This window comes from Oratosquilla oratoria, chromosome 37, assembly GCF_046742065.1.
Source record: "Oratosquilla oratoria isolate Oo_2021 chromosome 37, ASM4674206v1, whole genome shotgun sequence".
Lineage (NCBI taxonomy): Eukaryota > Metazoa > Arthropoda > Malacostraca > Stomatopoda > Squillidae > Oratosquilla > Oratosquilla oratoria.
The window spans coordinates 12,846,306-12,869,740 of record NC_134813.1 but is presented as its reverse complement, the minus strand read 5'-3'; the positions used below and the strand labels follow the sequence as shown (position 1 = coordinate 12,869,740).

At 37.7% G+C, this 23,435-nt stretch overlaps 1 protein-coding gene across 4 annotated transcripts in view; it reads right to left on the bottom strand.

Moving 5' to 3' along the window:
* Positions 1-23,435, bottom strand: part of LOC143019524 (VWFA and cache domain-containing protein 1-like) — a 124,687-nt gene that overhangs the window by 65,477 nt on the left and 35,775 nt on the right. For all 4 annotated transcript variants that reach the window (XM_076175210.1, XM_076175212.1, XM_076175211.1 and 1 more), the window contains 2 exons: positions 21,632-21,664; positions 14,765-15,000 (listed from right to left, as the gene is read on the bottom strand). In XM_076175210.1, the coding sequence (XP_076031325.1) occupies positions 14,765-15,000; positions 21,632-21,664 (269 nt within the window). The remainder of the gene's footprint in view (positions 1-14,764; positions 15,001-21,631; positions 21,665-23,435) is intronic.

Here is a 23,435-nt window from a genome sequence, read left to right as displayed (position 1 = left end):
GGGGCTTTTTCTATAATTCTATGTATCTCCATTTTTTACATATATTTTGTCTTAAGCCCATTTCCCCCTGGAAAGGGTATCAGTTTTGTTTTCTGTAATGTTTTTATTTCACGTGTATTCCGAACAGACTTTTTCTGTTTATTTCCAAATTTCTGTAAGTTGTCTGCAAGCTGTGTTGCAAGATAACATCCCATTATTTGTACGATGTTTGCCTTTAATTTAGAATAAGATTAAGTTGTGTGAAGACCTTTGCCATTTGTGACGTCACGACTGACGACTCGTCTTCAGTTTGGTCTAAAAACTCAAAGTGGTTACAACCTTTTTTGCGACCAATTCAGTAAGTTGTTTTTGAGCCAAATTTATGTTATATTAGAGTATCTGTTATATTAGAGTGTCAGTTATGTTCGTAAGTTTTAGTTTTAAGCTGCGTATACATTGTGTTCAGATTCTTAGTAATTTTTATATTTTTATGTTTGGCTTGTAGCTGCGTTAGTAACTAGTGCCGTTCCATGTTTTGCAGTTTTCATCTCCTCTACTCCTCTAAGTTACAATGGCAGTGCCTCTCATGTGAAGAGGCAAATGCCTCTTGTAAAGGGGCAACCCCCCTCTCTTTTCTATTGTCAAAATAAACGTGGCACCAAGTAAACAGTGTTCCTTCTTGCCCTCCCGTGTGAGTGAACTTACGTAACCTCGTAATACGGCAACCAGTGCCATGTTTAGTATACAACAAGCCAGTCCGCTGCACCACAGTATTAATAGTTATGACAATAAGAAGAGAACCATTACTTCTGTTCTTATTATCATAACTATTAATATCATTGCAATTATCAAAATTATATTATTACTACCATAATTTGATTTTTCACCTTGTAGGTGAGAAAGTGATCAAAAGTAGATGGGTTAAACACCTGGAAGAAAAATTTATACTAAACCCAAACCACTTTAGATTTAGACAAGGAAGATCATGTACGACAAACCTGGTCTGCTTCTGCTCGAGACTAATAGATATAATAGAAGAGAGGGATGGATGGGCAGACTGTGCCTATCTATACCTACAAAAGGCATTTGACAAAGTACCACACAAGAAATTAATAAGAAAATTAGAATCAATAGGTGGCATCACAGGTAAACTATTAGAATGGATGGAAGACTTCCTGACTGGGAGAAAAATGAGGGTAGTAATTAGAGACAAATACTCAAAATGGGAAGAAATGATAAGTGGTGTTCCACAAGGGTCGGTGCTGGCTCCAATCATGTTTGCCATATACATAAATGACATGGATGAAGGAGTTGAATGTTATATGAATTTCTTCGCAGATGACGCAAAAATATTGAAGAAAGTAAGAACAGAAGAGGACTGTGATTCATTACAATCAGACCTGGACAAAATCTGGAAATGGACTCAAAAGTGGGAAGTGAACTTCAATATCAAGAAGTGTAGCATAATGGAGTTTGGAAAAAGTAAAAACAGAATTTAAAAAAATTATAAAATTGGTGAAGAAGAAATCAAGAAAGTGCACTCGGAAAGGGACCTTGGAGTAATAATCAGCAAAGACATGACACCAGATAAACATATAAACAAAACAGTTGGAGAAACTTTCAACCTATTAAGGTCAATGAAAGTGGCATTTGATTACTTGGATGAAGAAATTATTAAAAAAATATTAGTTACATTTTTAGACCAAAACTGGAATATGCAGTGACAATATGGTCACCCAGTACTAAAAATAATATAAGGAAACTAGAAAGAATACAGACAGCAACAACAAAATTGGCACCAGCTCTTTCCAAACTAACATACGAACAAAGATTATCGAAATTGGAACTATCAACACTGGAGCAGAGATGAAAAAGAGGTGATCTACTGACTATATTTAGAATCATGAAAGGAATGGAAATCTTTGATAGGAATGATTCACTAAAAAATGACAATGGAAAAACAAGAGGTCATGAAAAGAAACTTAAAAAGGATACCTATAGAAGAGATTGGAAAAAGAATAGCTTCCCACACAGAGTGCTGGATACCTGGAATAACTTAAAGAGACAGTGTGTGCAAATACTATTCAAGATTTTAAGAAAAAACTTGATGCTGAAAGATACAAAGACAGGTCACCACGAGCATAGCTCCCTTCCCATATAATACAACTAGGTAAATACATGGGACACAGTGGTGGAATTCTTATCCCCCAACATAGAAAAGAGGTGGTGGGGTTCTAGAAGTGGTAAAAGAGACTCAAGAAAAGCAACAGAAACAAGGGACATGTTTTTGTCCATTACTACACCATTTCCCCCTCTGTGGTGGGGGACAAGGATACCATCAGCATGTTCCCCTTGCACATTGTAAATGGCTGCTGAATGGAGGAATAACGTGATTTCTTTCTTTCAGGAAATCAAAGCAAAAAAGTACAATGACTGGAAACCTGCAGCCCCATAATGACCAGTAACGGTCCTCAGCATCCTCCCACTGATCTTTCTTGGCAGAAACTGTGGACTGTTGTTTGTGCTGTATTTGAGGGGGATAAGGAGGAGGAGGAGGAGGAGGAGGAGAGCAGTTGCACATTGTCAACTCTCCATATGCGAAAAGCTGGGGAAGAAATGCAGTTGAGAGACGGAGAGAAAGCTTGGGCCTAGTCCGGAGACCAAGAGGCTGCACTTCCTGAAGGAGGTGAGAGGGTTGATGGGTTTTGAAAATGGGCAAGAGGGAGACAATTCTCTCTGCCGTCCACAAACACATATATTTATTGATACACCTCCCTTACAAGGAGGGTAGCCAAGTCATAAGGCAAGTACCCCCCCCCCATTCACAACCCTTTCTTTCTCCTCATCTTAGGTTCTCATGGGTGGTGGATAATCCCTGCACCCTGGGCACTGCCCTTCCATTATCTTATATAGTGTTATCCTTGTGTCTTCTAACATATTTCTGTGTTCTCTCTCTTCCCACAAAGCCATTTTAGGAGGAACATGATTTACTACAAAATTCCTGCTCTTCCCATCCCTGTCCTCCACTTCCATCATAATCATCTCTATTATTTCCATATGTGACATTCCTCACATTTATATCCTTCTTAGTCAGGAACATAACTCCACCCCCTTGTTTTACCTCACTGTTTCTAATCCAATAATTATATGCACCATGTCCTACACTGTTGGGTGGTAGTGGACCTTTCAATTTTGTCTCTACAATTCCCAATATATTCCATTCTTTTTCCTTCAGGTACTCATTCAGTTCGTTCAAGCCTATTATTAAGCCATCTATGTTTGTGTAAGACACTTTTAATTTTCTGCTACTTCCATTGTGTTTTGTTTCCTTTCCTTTTTCTCTGCTATGAACCATTTCCTCACTTTCATATTCACTACTCTCCAATAGAATTTCTCTTTTTCTGACAGTTCTTTTCTCATTTTTTCCTTAGCTTCTAGTCTTTTTGGTTTCTCATCCTCTCTTTCCTCTTTATTCATTTCTCTTTTTATCCATACCTGTTTATACTGATCACTGTTTGCTAGTTTCCCTGTTTTTGCTAAGATATTCTCTGCTGTCGTTTGTGACCTGAATTTGATCTTAATTGGTCTGGTCTTATCTGTATTGTATTTCCCTATTCTATATATTTCTTCAATTTCTTTCCCTGTTTCTTGTCCATCTTTTTGAACTACTTATAATATCTTGTTTACCTTTTCCTTCTCCTCTTTTACTCTTGTGGTCCTATTTAGATTATGTTTCTCTTCCACCACTAATATAATTATACATTTCTTTTTATCTGCTAAGTCTCTTACTATATTCTCCTTTTGTCTCATCACTTTAATAACTATGTCCTTAGTTTGTTCTTTCATCTGTTGTGTCACTATACCTCTAAATACAATTTTGTTCTTCTCTTGGACTTTTCTCCAACCCTGTGCTTCTTTTGTTATGGACTCTTTATTCTCCTTTTCTCTCATCACTTTAATAACTGTGTCCTTAGTTTGTTCTTTCATCTGTTATGTCACTATATCCCTAAATACAATTTTGTTGTTCTCTTGGACTTTTCTCCAACCCTGTGTTTCTTTTGCTATGGACTCTTTATTCTCTTTATCATTCTTTAATTCCTTATTCTCATCTTTTACTTCTTTTAACTGTCTTCTTAATTCTTCTATTTCTTTAGTTAGGTTTTGATTCTCCTTCTTTAGTTCTTCTAGTTTATCAACTCTTTGGGTAACTAGTGTTAATTGGTTAAACCTAGCTGCCCATGCCTCATTAATTTTTTTTAGTTTCTCCTCTAGATTTACTAGTCGGGGGAGGTTGTCACCTCCTTTCTCATTAAATCCATGAAAGCAGTTATCTTCTCTTTCCATTGAGTTGCTATTATCTATATTTCTGTTTTTGACACTTCTGCTTCCTTGTTCTTCCTTGTCTGTGTGTTCTGCACCTCTTTTGTTTACACCCCTTCTATCATCTGGGGGCCCGTTCATCCCCTACCTCATTTCCTTCCATTTTCCTCAGTAATCCCTCTCTTTCTCCTTTTTCTTCATCTTCCCACTACACCACAAGCTTTCCCCTTCCCTATTAATACAACAAAGGTACTCCCTCATTGTTGAGACCGATGAAACATGAAGTTTTCCCGGTGTTCCAAACTTCACTGTCACTTCAACTGACGTGTGTGTGTATTTACCTAGTTGTATTTTACGGGAAGGGGAGCTATGCTCGTGGTGTCCCGTCTTCATATCTCATTTTATCTAAACTATTTTTAAATTCATGTATTGTTTTTGCACACACCACTTTCTCATCTAACTTGTTCCAAATGTCTATTACTCTGTGAGGAAAGCTGTTCTTTTTCAGATCTCTTCTGTAGCTGTCTTTCTTGATTTTCTTTCCTGGTCCTCTTGTATTTCTATCATCCCATTTTATCAGATTCTCTCTATCAATAATTTCTATGCCTTTCATGATTCTGTAAATAGCTATCAAATCTCCTCTCTCTCTTCTTTGCTCTAGTGTCTGTAGTTCAAGTTTTGCTAGTCTCTCTTCATATGATAGTTTTGAGAGTGTTGGTGCCAATTTTGTAATTGCTCTTTGCATTTACCTAGTTGTATTTACCTAGTTGTGTATTTACCTACCTAGTTGTATTTTACGGGAAGGGGAGCTATGCTCGTGAGGTCCCGTCTTCATATCTCATTTTATCTAAACTATTTTTAAATTCATGTATTGTTTTTGCACACACCACTTTCTCATCTAACTTGTTCCAACTGTCTATTGCTCTGTGAGGAAAGCTGTTCTTTTTCAAATCTCTTCTATAGTTGTCTTTTTTTATTTTCTTTCCGTGTCCTCTTGTATTTCTGTCATCCCATTTTATCAGATTCTCTCTATCAGTAATTTCTATGCCTTTCATGATTCTGTAAATAGCTATCAAATCTCCTCTCTCTCTTCTTTGCTCTAGTGTCTGTAGTTTAAGTTTTTGTAGTCTCTCTTCATATGATAGTTTTGAGAGTGTTGGTGCCAGTTTAGTAATTGCTCTTTGTATTCTTTCAAGTTTTTTTATACATTTTTTTGTACTTGGTGACCATATCGTTGCTGCATATTCCAATCTTGGTCTTATCAGGGTGACTAGGATTTTCCTCACCATTTCTTCATCCAGGTATGTAAATGCCACTTTGATTGTTCTTATTAAATTATAAGTTTCTCCAAAAATCTTATTTATATGTTTCTCAGGTGACATATTATTCATAACAATGACTCCCAGGTCCCTCTCATTTTCTACTCTTTTTATTCCTTCTTCTCCCAAATTATATGATCCTGTTATTCTGTTTTTGCTTTTTCCAAATTCCATTATACTACACTTTTTTGTATTGAACTCCATCTCCCACTTCCTACTCCATTCTTGTACTTTATTTAGATCTCTCTGTAGTGATTCACAATCTTCTTCAGTTTTCACTCTTTTCAGTAATTTTGCATCATCTGCAAAGAAGCTCATATAGCTTTCAATTCCTTCATCCATATCATTAATATATATAGCAAACATTATTGGGGCCAGAACTGTTCCCTGCGGGACACCGCTTATTACTTCATTCCATTTTGAGTGCTGATCTCTTATCACTACTCGCATTTTTCTTTCTTGCAAAAAGTCTTCCATCCAATTTAGCAATTTACCTTGTATTCCTCCTTCATATTCTAATTTCTTAAGCAACTTCTTATGTGGTACTTTGTCAAAAGCTTTTTTTAGGTCTAGAAATGCACAATCAGCCCATCCATCTCTTTCTTGTATTATATCTATTAGCCTTGAATAGAAACATATTAAATTGGTGACGCATGATCGTCCTTGTCTGAATCCAAATTGCCTTGGATTTAGTACGTTGTTTTTTTCCAAGTATTTTACCCATCTACTTTTGATAATTCTTTCACATATTTTTGCTATTGTACTTGTTAGAGAGACTGGTCTATAGTTGGTAGGTTCTTCTTTATTTCCTCCTTTATATATAGGTACTATATTTGCTTTTTTCCAATCTTCTGGAACTTTTCCTTCTTTTAAGGAACTGCTTATTATGCTATGTATTTTGTCTGCCAGTTCATTCCTACATTCTTTCAGAATCCAGTTTGCTATTTCATCTGGCCCATGCGATTTTCTGACATCAAAATTACCCAAGTGTGTCAATATTTCATTCTTCGTTACTTCTATTTCTTCCATAGGGGGGACTTTTTCCTTCCACTCAATCTCTTCAGGTTGTATATTTTCCCTTGTAAACACTGATTTAAAATGTTTGTTCATAATTTCTGCCATTTCCATTTCCTCAGTGTATTCAACTCCCCCTTGTCTTAATTTCTCCAAGTCTTGTTTGTTTTTCAGTTTATTGTTTACAAATCTGTAGAATAGTTTTGGTTGATCTTTACACTTTTCTATAACATCTTTTTCATATTTTCTTTTTTCCTCTCTGCACTTTTGTACATATTCATTTCTATAACCAGTATATATTTTCCATTTTTCAGGTCTTCTGTCTTTTTTCCATCCGGTCCAGGCTTTGTCTCTTTTGTCTTTTAACTCCCTACAACTTTTGTTGCACCAGCATTTTACATATTCTTTTTCTTGTTTTTGTCTTGGGACATACTTTTCCACTCCTTCTTTGTAAATTTTTGTCAAAATATTCCATTTCTCTTCCACTGATGTTTCTTCTTTGTATATTTCTTCCCAGTTTTCTTGTTGGAAGAATTCTCTTATTTTATCAAAGTTTGTTTTTTCATACATCATTCTTCCTTTTCTATATTGTTCATTTCTTTTCATATATTTTTCTTCATTAAGTTCCAGTTCAATCAATATGTGGTCACTTTTACCTATTGGTGTTTTATATTCAATCTTGTCCACTATTCTAGGTTCAGATGTAATTATTAAGTCTAGCCTCGATGGTTCTTCTTCATTTCTATACCTAGTGTTCTCTTGTATCCATTGTGTCATTGAATGGTCAGTAATCATCTCAAGTAGAGCATTTCCCCATGAGTCATCACCACTCTTTACTGTCATTTCTTCCCAGCAGATTTCTTTGCAATTAAAGTCGCCCATCATAACTATTCTTCCTCCGTCTTCCATTATTTTAGTTAATGCTATCTTTGTGTCCTCTAACATACTTTTATGTTCATTCTCCTCCCATGAGGCTGTTTTCGGAGGCACATAGTTGATCACAAATTTTCTGCTCTTCTTATCTCGGTCTTCCACTTCTATCATAATCATCTCTACTGTATTCTTTCCATATATGACACCTTTCACGTTAATATCCTTCTTTGTCAGGAACATAACTCCACCCCCTTGTTTTTTCTCTCTGTTTCTAATCCAATAATTGTATGTATCATGTCCTACACTGTTGGGTGGTAGTGGGCCTTTTAATTTTGTTTCTACAATTCCCATTATGTCCGGTTCTTTTTCTTTCAAATAATCATTCAGTTCATTCAATCCTGTTATCAATCCATCTATATTTGTGTAAGACACTCTTAGTTTTCTGCCACTTCCATTGTGTTCTCTGTTTCCCTTATGTTTTTCTTTAGTATGTCGAACTGCTTTATTTTCATGTTCACTACTCTCCAATAGAATCTCTCTTTCTCTGACTCCGTTCTTTCCTCGTTTTTTGCCTTAGCTTCAATTCTTTTCTGCTTTTCTGCCTCTCTTTCCTCCTTATTCATTTCTCTTTTTATCCATACCTTTTTATATTGATCATTTGTTGCTAGTTTCCCTGTCTTGGATAGAATTTTCTCTGCCGTTGTTTGTGACCTGAATTTAATCTTAATTGGTCTGGTCTTATCTGTACTATATTTTCCGAGTCTGAATTTTTCCTCAATTTCCTTTATAATTTCTGGTTCATCTTCCTGGACTAATTTTAATAAACTGCTTACCCTTTCATTTTCCTCCTTGATTCTTGCGGTTCTATCTGGGTTATGTTTCTCTTCCATTCCTAATATAATTATACATTTCTTTTTGTCAGCTAATTCTCTTACTATATTCTCCTTCTGTCTCATCACTTTAATAACTGAGTCTTCATTATGTTCTTTCAATTGCTGTTTGACTATGTCAGTGAATGAAACCTTATTCCCTTCTTGAGTTATTCTCCAATTTTTAGCTTCTGTAGCTATTTTCTCACTGTTTTCATTACTATTCTTCTTCAATTTCTCATTCTCCTCCTTTACATTTCCTAACTGTCTTTTTAGGTCCTCTACTTCTTCAGTTAAGTTTCTGTTAGCCTTCTCTAGTTGTTCCAATCTTTCAATTCTTTGGAGAATGGAGCCTACATTACCTAACTTACGTTCCAAGTCCTCGATCACCTTATCAACTCTCTCCTCTAGTCTTATCAGTCTGGGGGGGGTTGTGTCCCCCCCACCCTCTTTAAATCCCTGGAACATATTCTCGTCACTTTCTACTGTATTTCTCCTCTCTATACTTCTAATCTTTACATTTTTATTTGCCATTTCGTCATCCGGTGGTCGTTTCATGTTGATCTTCCGCCCGTCTGCCTGGGCCAAGTCCTCCACATCCTCATTACCTTCCATTTCCCCAGTAATCCCTCCCCCTCTCCTCTTTCCTTACTTTCCCACTACCTCACGAGCAATTCCCCCCCCCTGCAAATACAAAAAGGCACTTCTCTTTGCGTTGGTATCCTCAATCTGCACTTTTCTTCAGAGCGTTCGTCAAGCCGTCCGTTCGTTGAAAGTGTGTGTGTGTGTAGATATGTGCATATACTGTTCAATTACAAGCAAAAAAATTTATCCACCCAGGTTTTTTCATAATACAAAATTCAAATTCTTTAAAAAAATATTTTCTATCTGTTAAAAAAGGATGAGAAAATCACATGAGAGGTACAAAGAAAAGAGAAGTAAAGTATAAGATAAAGAGGGCAAAGAGGAGAGAGCAGATGGGAAATGGGATAATATGAATTTTTTTTTAAAGTAATAAAAAATGTTTTGGAAAGAAATTAAGAGAGGAAGAGGAGGCAAATCAATTAGAGAAGAAATGGTAAAAGGTGCAGATGGGGAGATGGTAATGGAAGAGACGGCAGTGAGAGGAAGATGGGCAGAGTATTTTAGGGAGTTGCAAAATATAGAGGATAGGGAGGGGAAGGTAGATGCAATGTGAAGCGCTAAGAAAATGACCGTCATGAATGAGTTAAATGGAGGAGAAATAAGGGAAGATGATGTGAAGGCAGTTGTTAAGATGATGAGAGCAGGTAAAGCACCTGGGTTGGATGGGTTTCGTGCAGAATGTCTAAAAAAGAGAGATATAGTGATGGTGGATTTGCTGGTGAGGTTATTTACTGTTTAACCCATTCAACTCCGATGACAAGATGTCTTGTCATTTGGTCAAATAAAACAAAAAATCATAAAACACCAAAATGTTTGATCAAACACCAGAAAAATATGACGTCAGTCCTCGCTTCGCTCGCAGCGAAGCGAGGACTGACGTAATATTTTTCTGGTGTTTGATCAAACATTTTGGGGTTTTATGATTTTTTGTTTTATTTGACCAAATGACAAGACATCTTGTCATCGGAGTTGAATGGGTTAAGAGAGGGTAGAGTGTCAGAGGACTGGAGGAGTGCCTGTATAGTTCCACTTTACAAGGGAAAAGAGGACAAGTGTGAGTGTAGTAGTTTCTGAGGGATCTGTTTTGTCAAGTGTAGTTGGGAAGGCTTAGGGGAGGGTTTTGATTGGGAGGGTTTTGATTGAGAGGATTAGGAGAGGAACAGAGGGAGAAATCTGTGAGGAACAGAGTGGGTTTAGGACAGGTAGGGGTTGTGTGGATGAGATTTTTGTGGTAAGAGGGATGTGTAAGAAAGCTTTAGGAAAATTTAAGAATGTTTTTTGGGCCTTTATGGATTTGGAAAAGTCATATGACAGGGTAGACAGAAAGGCACTGTGGGAGGTATTACAGATATATGGGATAAGAGGAAAGCTGTTAAGAGCAGTCAATAGTTTTTATGAGAGTAGTAGAGCTTGTGTTAGAATCAGAAATAGAGAGAGTGAGTGGTTTGAGGTAAAGGTGGGATGTGTTATGTTGCCTTGCCAGCTCAATTTATACATGGATAGGGTGGTGCAAGAAGTAAATGCAAAGGTAATGGGCCAGGGATTGGAGATGGTTAAAGGAAATGGAGAAAAGTGGGAGATAAATCAGTTGTTGTTTGCTGATGACACTGCACTTGTGGCAGGATCAGAGGAGGGATTGAGGAAGTTAGTGATAAAGTCTGGGAAGGTGTGCAAATGAAGGAAGTTGATGATAAATATGAGTAAAAGTAAGGTGATGAGATGTACAAGGGAAGAAAGTGGTAATGGACTGGAAGTGAATATTAAGGGAGAGAGACTGGAGGAAGTGGATAGTTTTAGATACTTGGGTGCAAGTCTGATGGGAAATGGAGGGGGTGGAGGTAGAATGTAGATTGAGAGAAGCAAGTAAATGCCTTGGGGGATTAAAAAATGTAATGAGAAATAGACATTTGGGAATGGATACTAAGAGGAGATTGTACTTACCTAGTTGTATTTTACGGGAAGGGGAGCTATTCTCGTGGTGCCCCATCTTCATATCTCATTTTATCTAAACTATTTTTAAATTCATGTATTGTTTTTGCACACACCACTTTCTCATCTACGGTAACTTGTTCCAACTGTCTATTACTCTGTGAGGAAAGCGTTTCTTTTTCATATCTCTTCTATAGCTGTCTTTCTTGATTTTCTTTCCGTGTCCTCTTGTATTTCTATCATCCCATTTTATTAGATCCTCTCTATCAATAATTTCTATGCCTTTCATGATTCTATAAATAGTTATCAAATCACCTCTCTCTCTTCTTTGCTCTAGTGTCTGTAGCTCTAGTTTTGCTAGTCTCTCTTCATATGATAGTTCTGAGAGTGTTGGTGCCAATTTTGTAATTGCCCTTTGTATTCTTTCAAGTTTTGTTATACATTTTTTTGTACCTGGTGACCACATCGTTGCTGCATATTCCAATCTTGGTCTTATCAAAGTGATTAGTATTTTCTTCACCATTTCTTCATCCAGGTATGTAAATGCCACTTTGATTGTTCTTATTGAATTATAAGTTTCTCCAAAAATCTTATTTATATGTTTCTCAGGAGACATATTATTCATAATAATGACTCCCAGGTCCTTCTCATTTTCAGCTTTTTTTATTCCTTCTTCTCCCAATTTATATATCCAAATTGCCTTGGATTTAGCACATTGTTTTTTTCCAAATACTTTACCCATCTACTTTTGACAATTCTTTCACAAATTTTTGCTATTGTGCTTGTTAGAGAGACTGGTCTATAGTTGGTAGGGTCTTCTTTATTTACCCCTTTATATTTAGGTACTATATTTGCTTTTTTCCAATCTTTTGGAACTTTTCCTTCTTTCAAGGAACTGTTTATTATGCTATGTATTTTGTCTGCCAGTTCATTCCTGCATTCTTTCAAAATCCAGTTTGCTATTTCATATGGTCCATGCGATTTTTTGACATCAAGATTACTCAAGTGTTTCATTATGTCATTCTTTGTTACTTCTATTTCTTTCATAGGGGGGACTTTCTCTTCCCATTCAATCTCTCCAGGTTGTATGCTCTCCCTGTAAACACTGATCTAAAATGCTTGTTCATAATTTCTGCCATTTCTATTTCCTCTGTGTATTTAACTCCTTGTCTTAATTTCTCTAAATCTTGATTTTCAGTTTGTTGTTTACAAATCTATAAAATGGTTTTGGTTGATCTTTACATTTTTCTATGACATCTTTTTCATGTTTTCTCTTTTTCTCTATGCACACTTATACATATTCATTTCTATAACCAGTATATATTTTCCATTTTTCAGGTCTTTTGTATTTCTTCCATTTGGTCCAGGCTTTATCTCTTATGTTTTTTTAACTCCCTACAACTTTTGTTGTACCAGCACTTTACATATTCTTTTTCTTGTTTTTGCCTTGGGACATATTTTTCCACTCCTTTTTTTTTTTTTATAAATTTTTGTCAAAATATTCCATTTCTCTTCCACTGTTGTTTCTTCTTTGCATATTCTTTCCCAGTTTTCTTTTTGAAAGAATTCTCTCATTTTATCCAAATTTGTTTTTTCATACATCATTCTTCCTTTTCTATATTGTTCATTTCTTTTCATGTATTTTTCCTCATTTAGTTCCAGTTCAATCAATATGTGGTCACTTTTACTTATGAGTGTCTTATATTCAATCGTTTCCACAATTTTAGGTTCAGATGTGATTATTAGGTCTAGTCTTGATGGTTCTTCTTCATTTCTATACCTAGTGTTCTGCTGTATCCATTGTGTCATTGTATGGTCAATAATCATCTCGAGTAGAACATTTCCCCATGAGTCGTCTCCACCCTTTACTGTCATCTCTTCCCAGCAGATTTCTTTGCAATTAAAGTCGCCCATCATAACTATTCTTCCTCCATCTTCCATTATCTTATTTAATGTTATCCTTGTGTCTTCTAACATACTTTTATGTTCACTCTCTTCCCACGAGGCTGTTTTTGGAGGCACATAATTTATCACAAACTTTCTGCTCTTCTTATCTCTGTCTTCCACTTCGATCATAATCATCTCTACTGTATTCTTTCCATATGTGACACTCCTCACATTTATATCTTTCTAATCCAATAATTATATGCATCATGTCTTATACTGTTGGGTGGTAGTGGACCTTTTAATTTTGTCTCTACAATTCCCATTATGTTCGGTTCTTTTTCCTTCAGATAATCATTCAGTTCATTCAATCCTGTTATTAATCCATCTATATTTGTGTAAGACACTCTTAATTTTCTGCTACTTCCATTGTATTTTCTGTTTCCCTTTTGTTTTTCTCTGGCATGGTCCATCTCCTCACTTTCATATTCACTACTCTCCAATAGAATTTATCTTTTCCTGTCTCTGTTCTATTCTCGTTTTTTCCCTTAGCTTCTTGTCTTTTCATTTTTTCCTCCTCTCCTTCCTCTCTATTCATTTCTCTTTCTATCCATACCCTTTTATATTGTTCACTGTTTGCTGGTTTCCCTGTTTTTACTAAGATATTCTCTGCTGTCGTTTGTGACCTGAATTTAATCTTAATTGGTCTAGTCTTATCTGTACTATATTTTCTGAGTCTATATATCTCTTCAATTTGTTTCATGATTTCAGGTTCATCTTCCTGAACTAATTCTAGTAAACTGCTAACTTTTTCTTTTTCCTCTTTAATTCTTGTGGTTCTATTAAGATCATACTTCTCTTCCATTCCTAATATAATTATACATTTCTTTTTATCTGCTAAGTCTCTAACTATATTTTCCTTCTGTCTCATCACTTTGATAACTGAGTCTTCAGTTTGTTCTTTTATTTGCTATTTAATTATGTATTCACTTTTTTAAAGATTTAATGACATTGGAAAAAATGAGTGAAGAGAGATTAGTAAAAGAGGTGTGGAAGGCAGAGGTGGAAGGAGTGAACATGAGGGGGTGAACAAGGATGAGATGGATGGATGGGGTAGAAAGGGCATTGGGAAAAAGGGGAATGTCTGTTGAGGAAGGAAGGGAGAAGATGGGGGTAAATGGAGAATGGCAGTGCAGTGTATAGGGGGTATTTATCTAGTTGTATTTTTACCTAGTTGTATTATACGGGAGGGGAGCTATGCTCGTGGTGACCCTTCTTTGTATCTTTCAGCATCAAGTTTTTTCTTAAAATCTTGAACAGTATTTGCAGACACTGTTTCTTTATCTAAGTTATTCCAGATACCCAACACTCCATGTGGGAAGCTATTTTTTTTCTTCAGATCTCTTCTATAGTTATTCTTTTTGAGTTTCTTTTCATGACCTCTTGTTTTTCCATTGCCATTTTTTAGGGAGTATATGTGTGAATGATAGTTTGATGCAGCCCGAAGGGATTTCTACCAGTCTTCTCTTTTTCTGCATGAGGGGATTGAGAGTGGGGGACACTGATTAAATGAAGCAGCCTTGCTGTGGATGTGCTGTGTCTTGCTACACTGTTTCTGACCCAGGGCAGTGGGTGAGATGCAGGGATGACTCATCATCCAGGAAGAGCCAAGGGGTGAATGTGAGTGGAGTATGTAGGGATGGAATGGGTGGGATTGGATTTTATGCTTTTGATTTTTGGCTACCTCCCTTGTAAGGGGGAAAAAGCCTTTGGTATATGTATGTAAAAAAAATTACCTATCTGTAAGCTAAATACTACACAGGAAAATACAAGACTTAAAAGAAAATCATACTAATGTTGTAAGACCTGTAGTAAGGGTAAAAAATTTTGCTCTTCATTGTACATACTTCTCATACATTACAAGACATTTACCTTATCTTGTGATCATACTGTTTGCATTTTTCAATTTCACTCGCCGTTTTGGCTGGATATATTCTAAACGTTCCATCCTCAAGGCCATAATAAATGGATATAATCGCTGGGAAACGTTTGAGAATGTCCTTCACGGTCAAATTGACTCTATCAGGGGTTGTAGAGCTTTGGACCAAATTGGAGGCATTGGTTCCAGGGGCAATAGTTGTACACCCAAATGACTGCTGTTCTGAAGGCTGTGTCAGTGTGAGATGCAATCATTAAGGTTTTGAATGTAAATATTAGGTCAACATAAATGTAAACACAAATGACAACATTGATGTTAAACATAAATATGAATTGTTCTATACACAGGGTTCCTCTCCCCCCAAAAAATATATATTCACTTTTTTAAAGATTTACTGACATTGGAAAAAATGAGTGAAGAGAGATTAGTAAAAGAGGTGTGGAAGGCAGAGGTGGAAGGAGTGAACATGAGGGGTTGAACAAGGATGAGATGGATGGATGGGGTAGAAGGAACATTGAGAAAGAGAGGAATGTCTATTGAGGAAGGAAGGGAGAAGATGGGGGTAAATGGAGATATGAACAGGACAGGGATTGGACTAGGCATCCTTGTCCATGTAGGCCTAAAGGGGACATTCCATAAAAAACAAAAACAAAAACAAAAAAAACATAATAGGGTCTTGGAGGAGTTTTCCAACCAGAACCAGTACCCTAAGGTTTGGGTATTTTAATGTGCATGGATGTGGTACAGATGAGAGTAAAAGGGAAGAGATAGATGGTACATTTGTGAGAAAAAAGATGGATGTGTTGCCACTGAGTGAAACTAAATTGAAAGAAAGGAGCGAATTTGAGTTTGGGAGTGTACTTGGAAGGGTGTCTGGAGTGAAGAGAGGACAAGGGAGAGAAGGGGATGGCTATACTAGTAAGTAAAGAGATAGGTAAGTGTGTGGTGGAGTAGAAGGAGGTTTCTTCAAGATTAATGTGGATTGTGAAACTAGGGAGGTGTGAGTTTTTGTAAGTGTATATGGGCCTGGTAGTGAGAAGAGTGTAGAGGAAAAGGAGGCTTTTTGAATAGATTTAAATGAGTGCATAGAGGGTTTAGGGGGAAATGTTAATGTAGTGGTACAGGGTAAGAAATGAACCAATAGACAGAGTGGTTGGTAAGTGTGGAGTTCCAGGAAAAATTCGTATTGGAGAGTTGATGGTGATGTGTCTAGAGAGTTGATGATAGCAAATACAGTGTTTAGAAAGAAAATCAAGCCTAAGTACACATGGGAGAGGGTGGTGGATGGAAGGATGGTAGAGTGTTCATGGAATACATAGTGGTAACAAGGAGAATAGGAAAAGTTAAAGATGTAAATGTTCTAAGTAGAGAGAGTGGGGGAATATCTGATCACATTTTGGTGGAAGGTAAGGTGAGAGTGGAGGATAGATGGAGGAAGAGGAAAAGGACAGAAGGTAGGGAGGTACTTAAAGAGAACTGCTTAAATGAGAAGGAAAAGAAGGAGTACACAAAGAAGCTGAGAGAGGAGTGGGAAGGAGTGAAGGGTAGAGTAGAACTAGGAGTGGAGGAGGAATGGAGATGTTTCAAGAAGGGAGTCACAAGATGTGCAAAGATGATGTGTGGAGTAAGGAGGATGGGAGGAAATAGAAGAAAGGGTAGTGAGTAGTGGGATGATGAAGCAAAGAAAGTTGTAGAAGAGAAGAAGCGAGCATTCACAGATTGGTTACAAAATAGGACGAGAGAATCATATGAGAGGTAAAAAAAAAAAAAAAAAAAAAAAGAGAAGTAAAGTATAAGATAAAGGAGGCAAAGAGGAGAGCTGATGTGAAATGTGGTAAGAATGTGACAGAAAATTTTGAAAGTAATAAAAAGATGTTTTGGAAAGAAATTAAGAGAGGAAGAGGAGGCAAATCAAGTAGAGAAGAAAAGGTAAAAGGTGCAGATGTAGAGATGATAATGGAAGAGACAGCAGTAAGAGGAAGATGGGTAGAGTATTTTAGGGAGTTGCAAATGTGAAGGAGGATATGGAGGGCAAGGTAGTTGCAGTGGGAAGCACTAAGAAAATGACTGTGATGAGTAAGGAAAGTGGAGGAGAAATAAAGATGAGGTGAAGGCAATTATTAAGATGATGAGAGCAGGTAAGGCACCTGGGTTGGATGGGTGTCATGCACAATGTCTAAAAAAAAAAGGAGGTACATTGATGGTGGATTGGCTGGTGAGGATATCTAATGTTTGTTTAACAGAGGGGGGAGTGCCTATATAATACAGTTCCACTTTATAAGGGTAAAGGGGACAAGTGTAAGTATTTACCTAGTTGTATTATACAGGATGGGAGCTATGCTCGTGGTGACCCATCTTTATATCTCTCAGCATCAAGTTTTTTCTTAAAATCTTGAATAGTGTTTGCAAACACTGTTTCTTTGTCTAATTTGTTCCAAGTATCTATCACTCTGTGTGGGAAACTATTTTTTTCAGATCTCTTCTGTAACTATCTTTTTTTAGTTTCTTTTCATGTCCTCTTGTTTTTCCAGTGTCCCATTTCAATAAATCATTCTTATCTAAGATTTCCATTCCCTTCATAATTCTATAGATAGTTAGTGTAGTAGTTTCTGAGGGATCAGTTTAAATGTAGTTGGGAAGGCTTATGGGAGGGTTTTGATTGAGAGGATTAGGAGAAGAACAGAGGGAATAATTGGAGAGGAACAGTGTGGGTTTAGGACAGGTAGGGGTCGCATGGATCAGATTTTTGTGGAAAGAGAGATATGTAAGAAAACTTTAGGAAAATGTAAGGATGTTTTTTAGGCCTTTATGGATTTGGAAAAGTCATATGACAGGGTAGACAGGAAGCCACTGTGGGAGGTATTGGAGATATATGGGATAGAAGGAAAGCTTTTATGAGCAGTCAATAGTTTTTATGAAAGTAGTAGGGAAGAGATAGGTAGTATGTTTGTGAGAAGAAAGATGGATGTGTTAGCTTTAAGTGAAACTAAGTTGAGAGGGAGGGGCAAGTGTAAGTTTGGGAGTGTAATTGGGAGGTTATCAGGAGTGAAGAGAGGGCAAGGGAGAGAAGGGGTGGCTATACTAGTAAGTGAATAGATAGGTAAACGTGTAGTGGAGTGGAAGGAGGTTTCCTCAAGGATAATGTGGATGAAGGTGAAACTGGGCAAGGAGATGTGGGTTTTTGGAAGTGCATATGGGCCTGGTAGTGAAAAGAGTGGAGAAGAAAGGGAGGCTTTTTGGATAGATTTAAATGAGTGCATAGAGGGATTAGGGAGAAATGTCAATGTAGTAGTACTGGGAGACCTTAATGATAGGGTAGGAAATGAACCATTTGACGGAGTGGTTGGGAAATGTGGAGTTCCAGGAAAGAATCACAGTGGAGAGTTGGTGGTGGAGATGTGTCTAGAAAGAGAGTTGATGATAGTAAATACAGTGTTTCAGAAGAAAGTCAAGCATAAGTACACATGGGAGAGGGTGGTGGATGGAAGGGTGGTAGATAGAGCATTAATGGACTATGTAGTGGTAGGTAGGAGTACAATAGGAAGAGTTAAGGATGTACGTGTAATAAGGGGAGAGAGTGGGGGAATATCCAGTGGCGGTGCCAGGGGGGGGGCTTGGGGGGCTTTAGCCCCCCCAAAAAAGTGGCCAGCCCCCCTATTAGCCCCTCCAACTGAAATGAGCAAATTGAAAATTTAAAACACTCATTGAAATAATTTTATTATGTGGAATTTTTAATTGCCAGGGCTGAAGATTTGTTAGCCATCAGTGCTAGCCCTACCATTAATCCCCTCCCCTTCTGAAATGAGGATAATATATGTGTATTATCATATTACTATTAGCCCCCCCAAAAATTTGCTCAGCCCCCCCTTAGCCTCCCAAACTAAAAATTCCTGGCGCCGCCGCTGAGAATATCAGATAATTTTTTGGTGGAAGGTAAGTTGAGAGTAAAGGATAGATGGAGAAAGAGGGAAAGGACAAAAGGTAGGGAGGTGCTTAGAGTGAACTCTTTACATGAAAAGGAAAAGGAGAAGGAGTACAAGAAGAAGCTGAGAGAGGAGTGGGAGGGAGTGAAGGATAGAGTAGAGCTAGGAGTGGAGGAGGAATGGGGATGGTTCAAGGAGGGAGTCACAAAGTGCACAAAGATGGTGTGTGGAACAAGAAGGACAGGAGGAAATAGAAGGAAGGGTAGTGAATGGTGGGATGAGGAAACAAAGAAGGTTGTAGAAGAGAAGAAGCGAGCTTGCACAGATTGGTTACAAAATAGGACGAGGGAGTCATATGAAAGATACAAAGAAAAGAAAAGAGAAGTAAAGCACAAGGTAAAGGAGGCAAAAAGGAGAGCTGATGTGAAATGGGGTAAAGGTATGACAGAACATTTTGAAAGTAATAAAAAGATGTTTTGGAAAGAAATTAAGAGAGGAAGAGGAGGCGAATCAAGTAGAGAAGAAAAGGTAAAAGGTGCAGATGGAGAGATGGTAATAGAAGAGAAGGCAGTAAGGGGAAGATGGGCAGAATATTTAAGGGAATTGCTAAATGTGAAGGAGGATAGGGAGGGAAAGATTGTTGCAGTGGAAAGTGCTAAGAAAATGACCGTGATGAGTGAGGATAATGGAGGAGAAATAAGGAAGGATGAAGTGAAGGCAGTTGTTAAGATGATGAAAGCAGGTAAGGCACCTGGTCTGGATGGATGCCATGCAGAATATCTAAAAAAAGGAGGTACAGTGATGGTGGACTGGCTGGTGAGGTTATTTAATGTTTGCTGGAGAGAGTGCCAGAGGACTGGAGGAGTGCCTGTATAGTTCCACTTTACAAGGGAAAAAGGGACAAGTGTGAGTGCAGTAGTTTCATAGGGATTAGCTTGTTAAGTCTAGTTGGGAAGGCTTATGGAAGGATCTTGATTGAGAGGATTAGGAGAGGAGCAGAGGGAGTAATTGGTGAGGAACAGTGTGGATTTAGGATGGGTAGAGGTTGTGTAGATCAGATTTTTGTGGTAAGGCAGATATGTGAGAAAGCTATAGGAAAGGGGAAGGATGTTTTTTTGGCTTTTATGGATCTGAAAAAGGCTTATGAGAGGGTAGACAGGAAGGCACTGTGGGAGGTTTTGCGGATATACAGGATAGAAGGAAAGCTTTTAGGAGTTGTCAAGAGTTTTTACGAGAGTAGTAGAGCATGTGTCAGGCTTAGAAATGAAGAGAGTGAGTGGTTCGAGGTAAAGGTGGGACTTTGTCAGGGATGCGTTATGTCACCTTGGCTGTTCAACTTATACATGGATGGGGTGGTGCGAGAGGTAAATGCAAGGGTGGTGGGTCGGGGATTGGAGATGGTTAAAGAAAATGGAGAAAAGTGGGAGGTGAGTCAGCTGTTGTTTGCGGATGACACTGCGCTTGTGGCAGGATCGGAGGAGGGATTGAGGAAGTTGGTGACAGAGTTTGGGAGAGTGTGTGAAAGAAGAAAGCTGAAGATAAATGTGGGTAAAAGTAAGGTGATGAGATGTACAAGGGGTGAAAGTGGCAGCAGACTGGAAGTGAGCATTAAGGGAGAGCGACTGGAGGAAGTGGATAGTTTTAGATAATTGGGGGTAAATGTGGCAGGAAAAGGTGGAGTGGAGGTGGAGGTAGAATGTAGATTGAGAGAAGCGAGTAAATGCCTTGGTGGATTAAAAAGTGTAATGAGGAATAGACATTTGGGAATGGATGTTAAGAGGAGACTGTATGAAGGTGTGATTGTGCCAACAGCACTGTATGGGGCAGAAACATGGAACATAAGAGAGCAAGAGAGAAGGAGTTTGAATGTGTTTGAGATGAGGTGTCTGAAAAGTATGATAGGGGTTACTAGGCTGGATAGAGTGAGAAATGAGGAGGTGAGGAGAAGAACAGGGGTGGAAAGGGAGTTGGGAGATAGGGTTGATGAAAGAGTATTAGGATGGTTTGGACACGTGGAAAGAATGAACGAAGAAAGACTAGTAAAAGAGGTATGGAAGACAGATGTGGAGGGAGTGAACATGAGGGGACGTTCTAGGATGAGATGGATGGATGGGGTGAAGGGGGCTTTGGGGAAGAGGGGAATGTCTGTTGAGGAAGGACAGGAGAGGACAGAAGACAGGGGTGAATGGAGAATGGGTGTATATGGATGATGTTGTGATGCATGAGGTGGAATGGGTGGGGGGATGGGGGGTGAGGTAGTATGTGTGAGCAAAATTTGACGCAGCCCGAAGGGATTTCTCCCTGTCTTCTCCTTTTCTGCATGGGGGGACGGAGAGGGGAGGTCGCCGATTTAATGAAGCGGCCTTGTTGTGGATGTACTGTGCCTTGCAACACTGCCTCTGACCCAAGGCAGTGGACAGGATGCAGGGATGACCCATCATCCAGGAGGTGCTAAGATAAGAGGGAGGGTGAAGGGGAGTGGAGTGTATTTAGGGATGGAATGGGTGGGAATGATTTTATGCCTTTTCTTTTTGGCTACCTCCCTTGTAAGGGTTTTGCAATGTAGTATATGTATGTAGTAGAGTTTGTGTTAGGATCAGAAATAGAGAGAGTGAGTGGTTTGAGGTAAAGATGGTACTTTGCCAGGGATATAATATGTGGCCTTGGTTGTTCAATTTATACATGGATGGTGTAGTATGAGGGGTAAATGCAAGAATAATGGGAAGGGGATTAGAGATGGCTAAAGTGGAGAAAAGTGGGAGATAAGCCAGTTGTTGTTTGCTGACAACACTGTGCTTGTGGCAGGATCAGAGGGATTGAGGAAGTTGGTGACAGACTTTGGGAAGGTGTGCGGAAGAAGGGAGTGGAAGATAAATGATGAAAGATTAGACCAAAGCATTGAAAAAAAGAAAGAAAAAAACAAACAAACAAACTTACTTTTAAGGAGCAGCACAACTCTTCTTCAGGTATCTGTGAAGTAATAATTGTATCAGGTATCTGTGAAGTAATAATTGTATACATATCACACAAAAATAATATATATATATATATATATATATATAATATATATATATACATATATAAATGTATATATATAAATATATATATATATACAGATATATATATATATACAGATATATATATATATATATATATATATATATATATATATATATATATACAGATTATATATATATATATATATATATATATATATATATATATACATACACACACACACAAACGGCTTGAAGAACGTTCTGAAGAAAAGTGCAGATTGTGGATCCCAACGCAAAGAGAAGTGCCTTTTTGTATTTACAGGGTGGGGGGAAATTGCTCGTGGGGTAGTGGGAAAGTAAGGAAAGAGGAGAAGGGGAGGGATTGCTGGGGAAATGGAAGGTAATGAGGAAGTAGAGGACTTGGCCCTAACAGACCGCCAAAAAGTAAACAAGCGACCGCAAGACGAGCTGGAGGACGACGAAATGTCTAATAAGAATGTAAAGATTAGAAGTATAGATAGGAACAATACAGTAGAAAGTGATGAGAATATTTTCAAGGGATTTAAAGAGAGTGGGGGGGACACAAACCCCCCCCGACTGACAAGACTAGAGAAGAAGGTTGATAAGGTGATCGAGGACTTGGAGAGTAGGTTAGGTCATATGAACACCATTTTACAAAGGGTTGAAAGATTGGAAGAACTAGAAAAGGCGAATAAAAACTTAACTGATGAAATAGAAGACCTAAAAAGACAGTTAAGAGAAGTAAAGGTGGAGAATGAGGAATTGAAGAAGAATAGTAAAGAAAACAGAGAGACAATAGCTAAAGAAACTAAAAATTGGAAGAAAACCCAAGAAGGAAATAAGGTTTCATTCACTGACATAGTCAAACAGCAATTGAAAGAACATACTGAAGACTCAGTTATTAAAGTGATGAGACAAAAGGAGAATATAGTAAGAGATTTAGCAGACAAGAAGAAATGTATAATTATATTAGGAATGGAAGAGAAACACAACACAGATAGAACCACAAGAATCAAAGAGGAAAATGAAAAAGTAAGCCAATTACTAGAATCAGTTCAGGAAGATGAACCAGAAATTATGAAACAAATCGAAGAGAAATTTAGACTCGGAAAGTATAGCACAGACAAGACCAGACCAATTAAGATTAAATTCAAGTCACAAACAACGGCAGAGAATATCTTATCCAAAACAGGGAAACTAGCAACAAGTGAACAATACAAAAAGATATGGATAAAAAGAGAAATGAATAAAGAGGAAAGAGAGGAAGAAAAGCAGAAAAGACTGGAAGCTAAGGCAAAAAACGAGAACAGAACGGAGTCAGAGAAAGAGAGATTCTATTGGAGAGTAGTGAACATGAAACTAAGGAAGTTCGACATACAAAATAAAAACATAAGTGAAACAGAGAACACAATGGAAGTGGCAGAAAAATAAGAGTGTCTTACACAAATATAGATGGATTAATAACAGGATTGAATGAGCTGAATGATTATTTGAAGGAAAAAGAACCGGACATAATGGGAATTGTAGAAACAAAATTAAAAGGCCCACTACCACCCAACAGTGTAGGACATGATGCATACAATTATTGGATTAGAAACAGAGAGAAAAAGCAAGGGGGTGGAGTTATGTTCCTGACTAAGAAGGATATAAACGTGAAAGGTGTCATATATGGAAAGAATACAGTAGAGATGATTATGATAGAAGTGGAAGACAGAGATAAG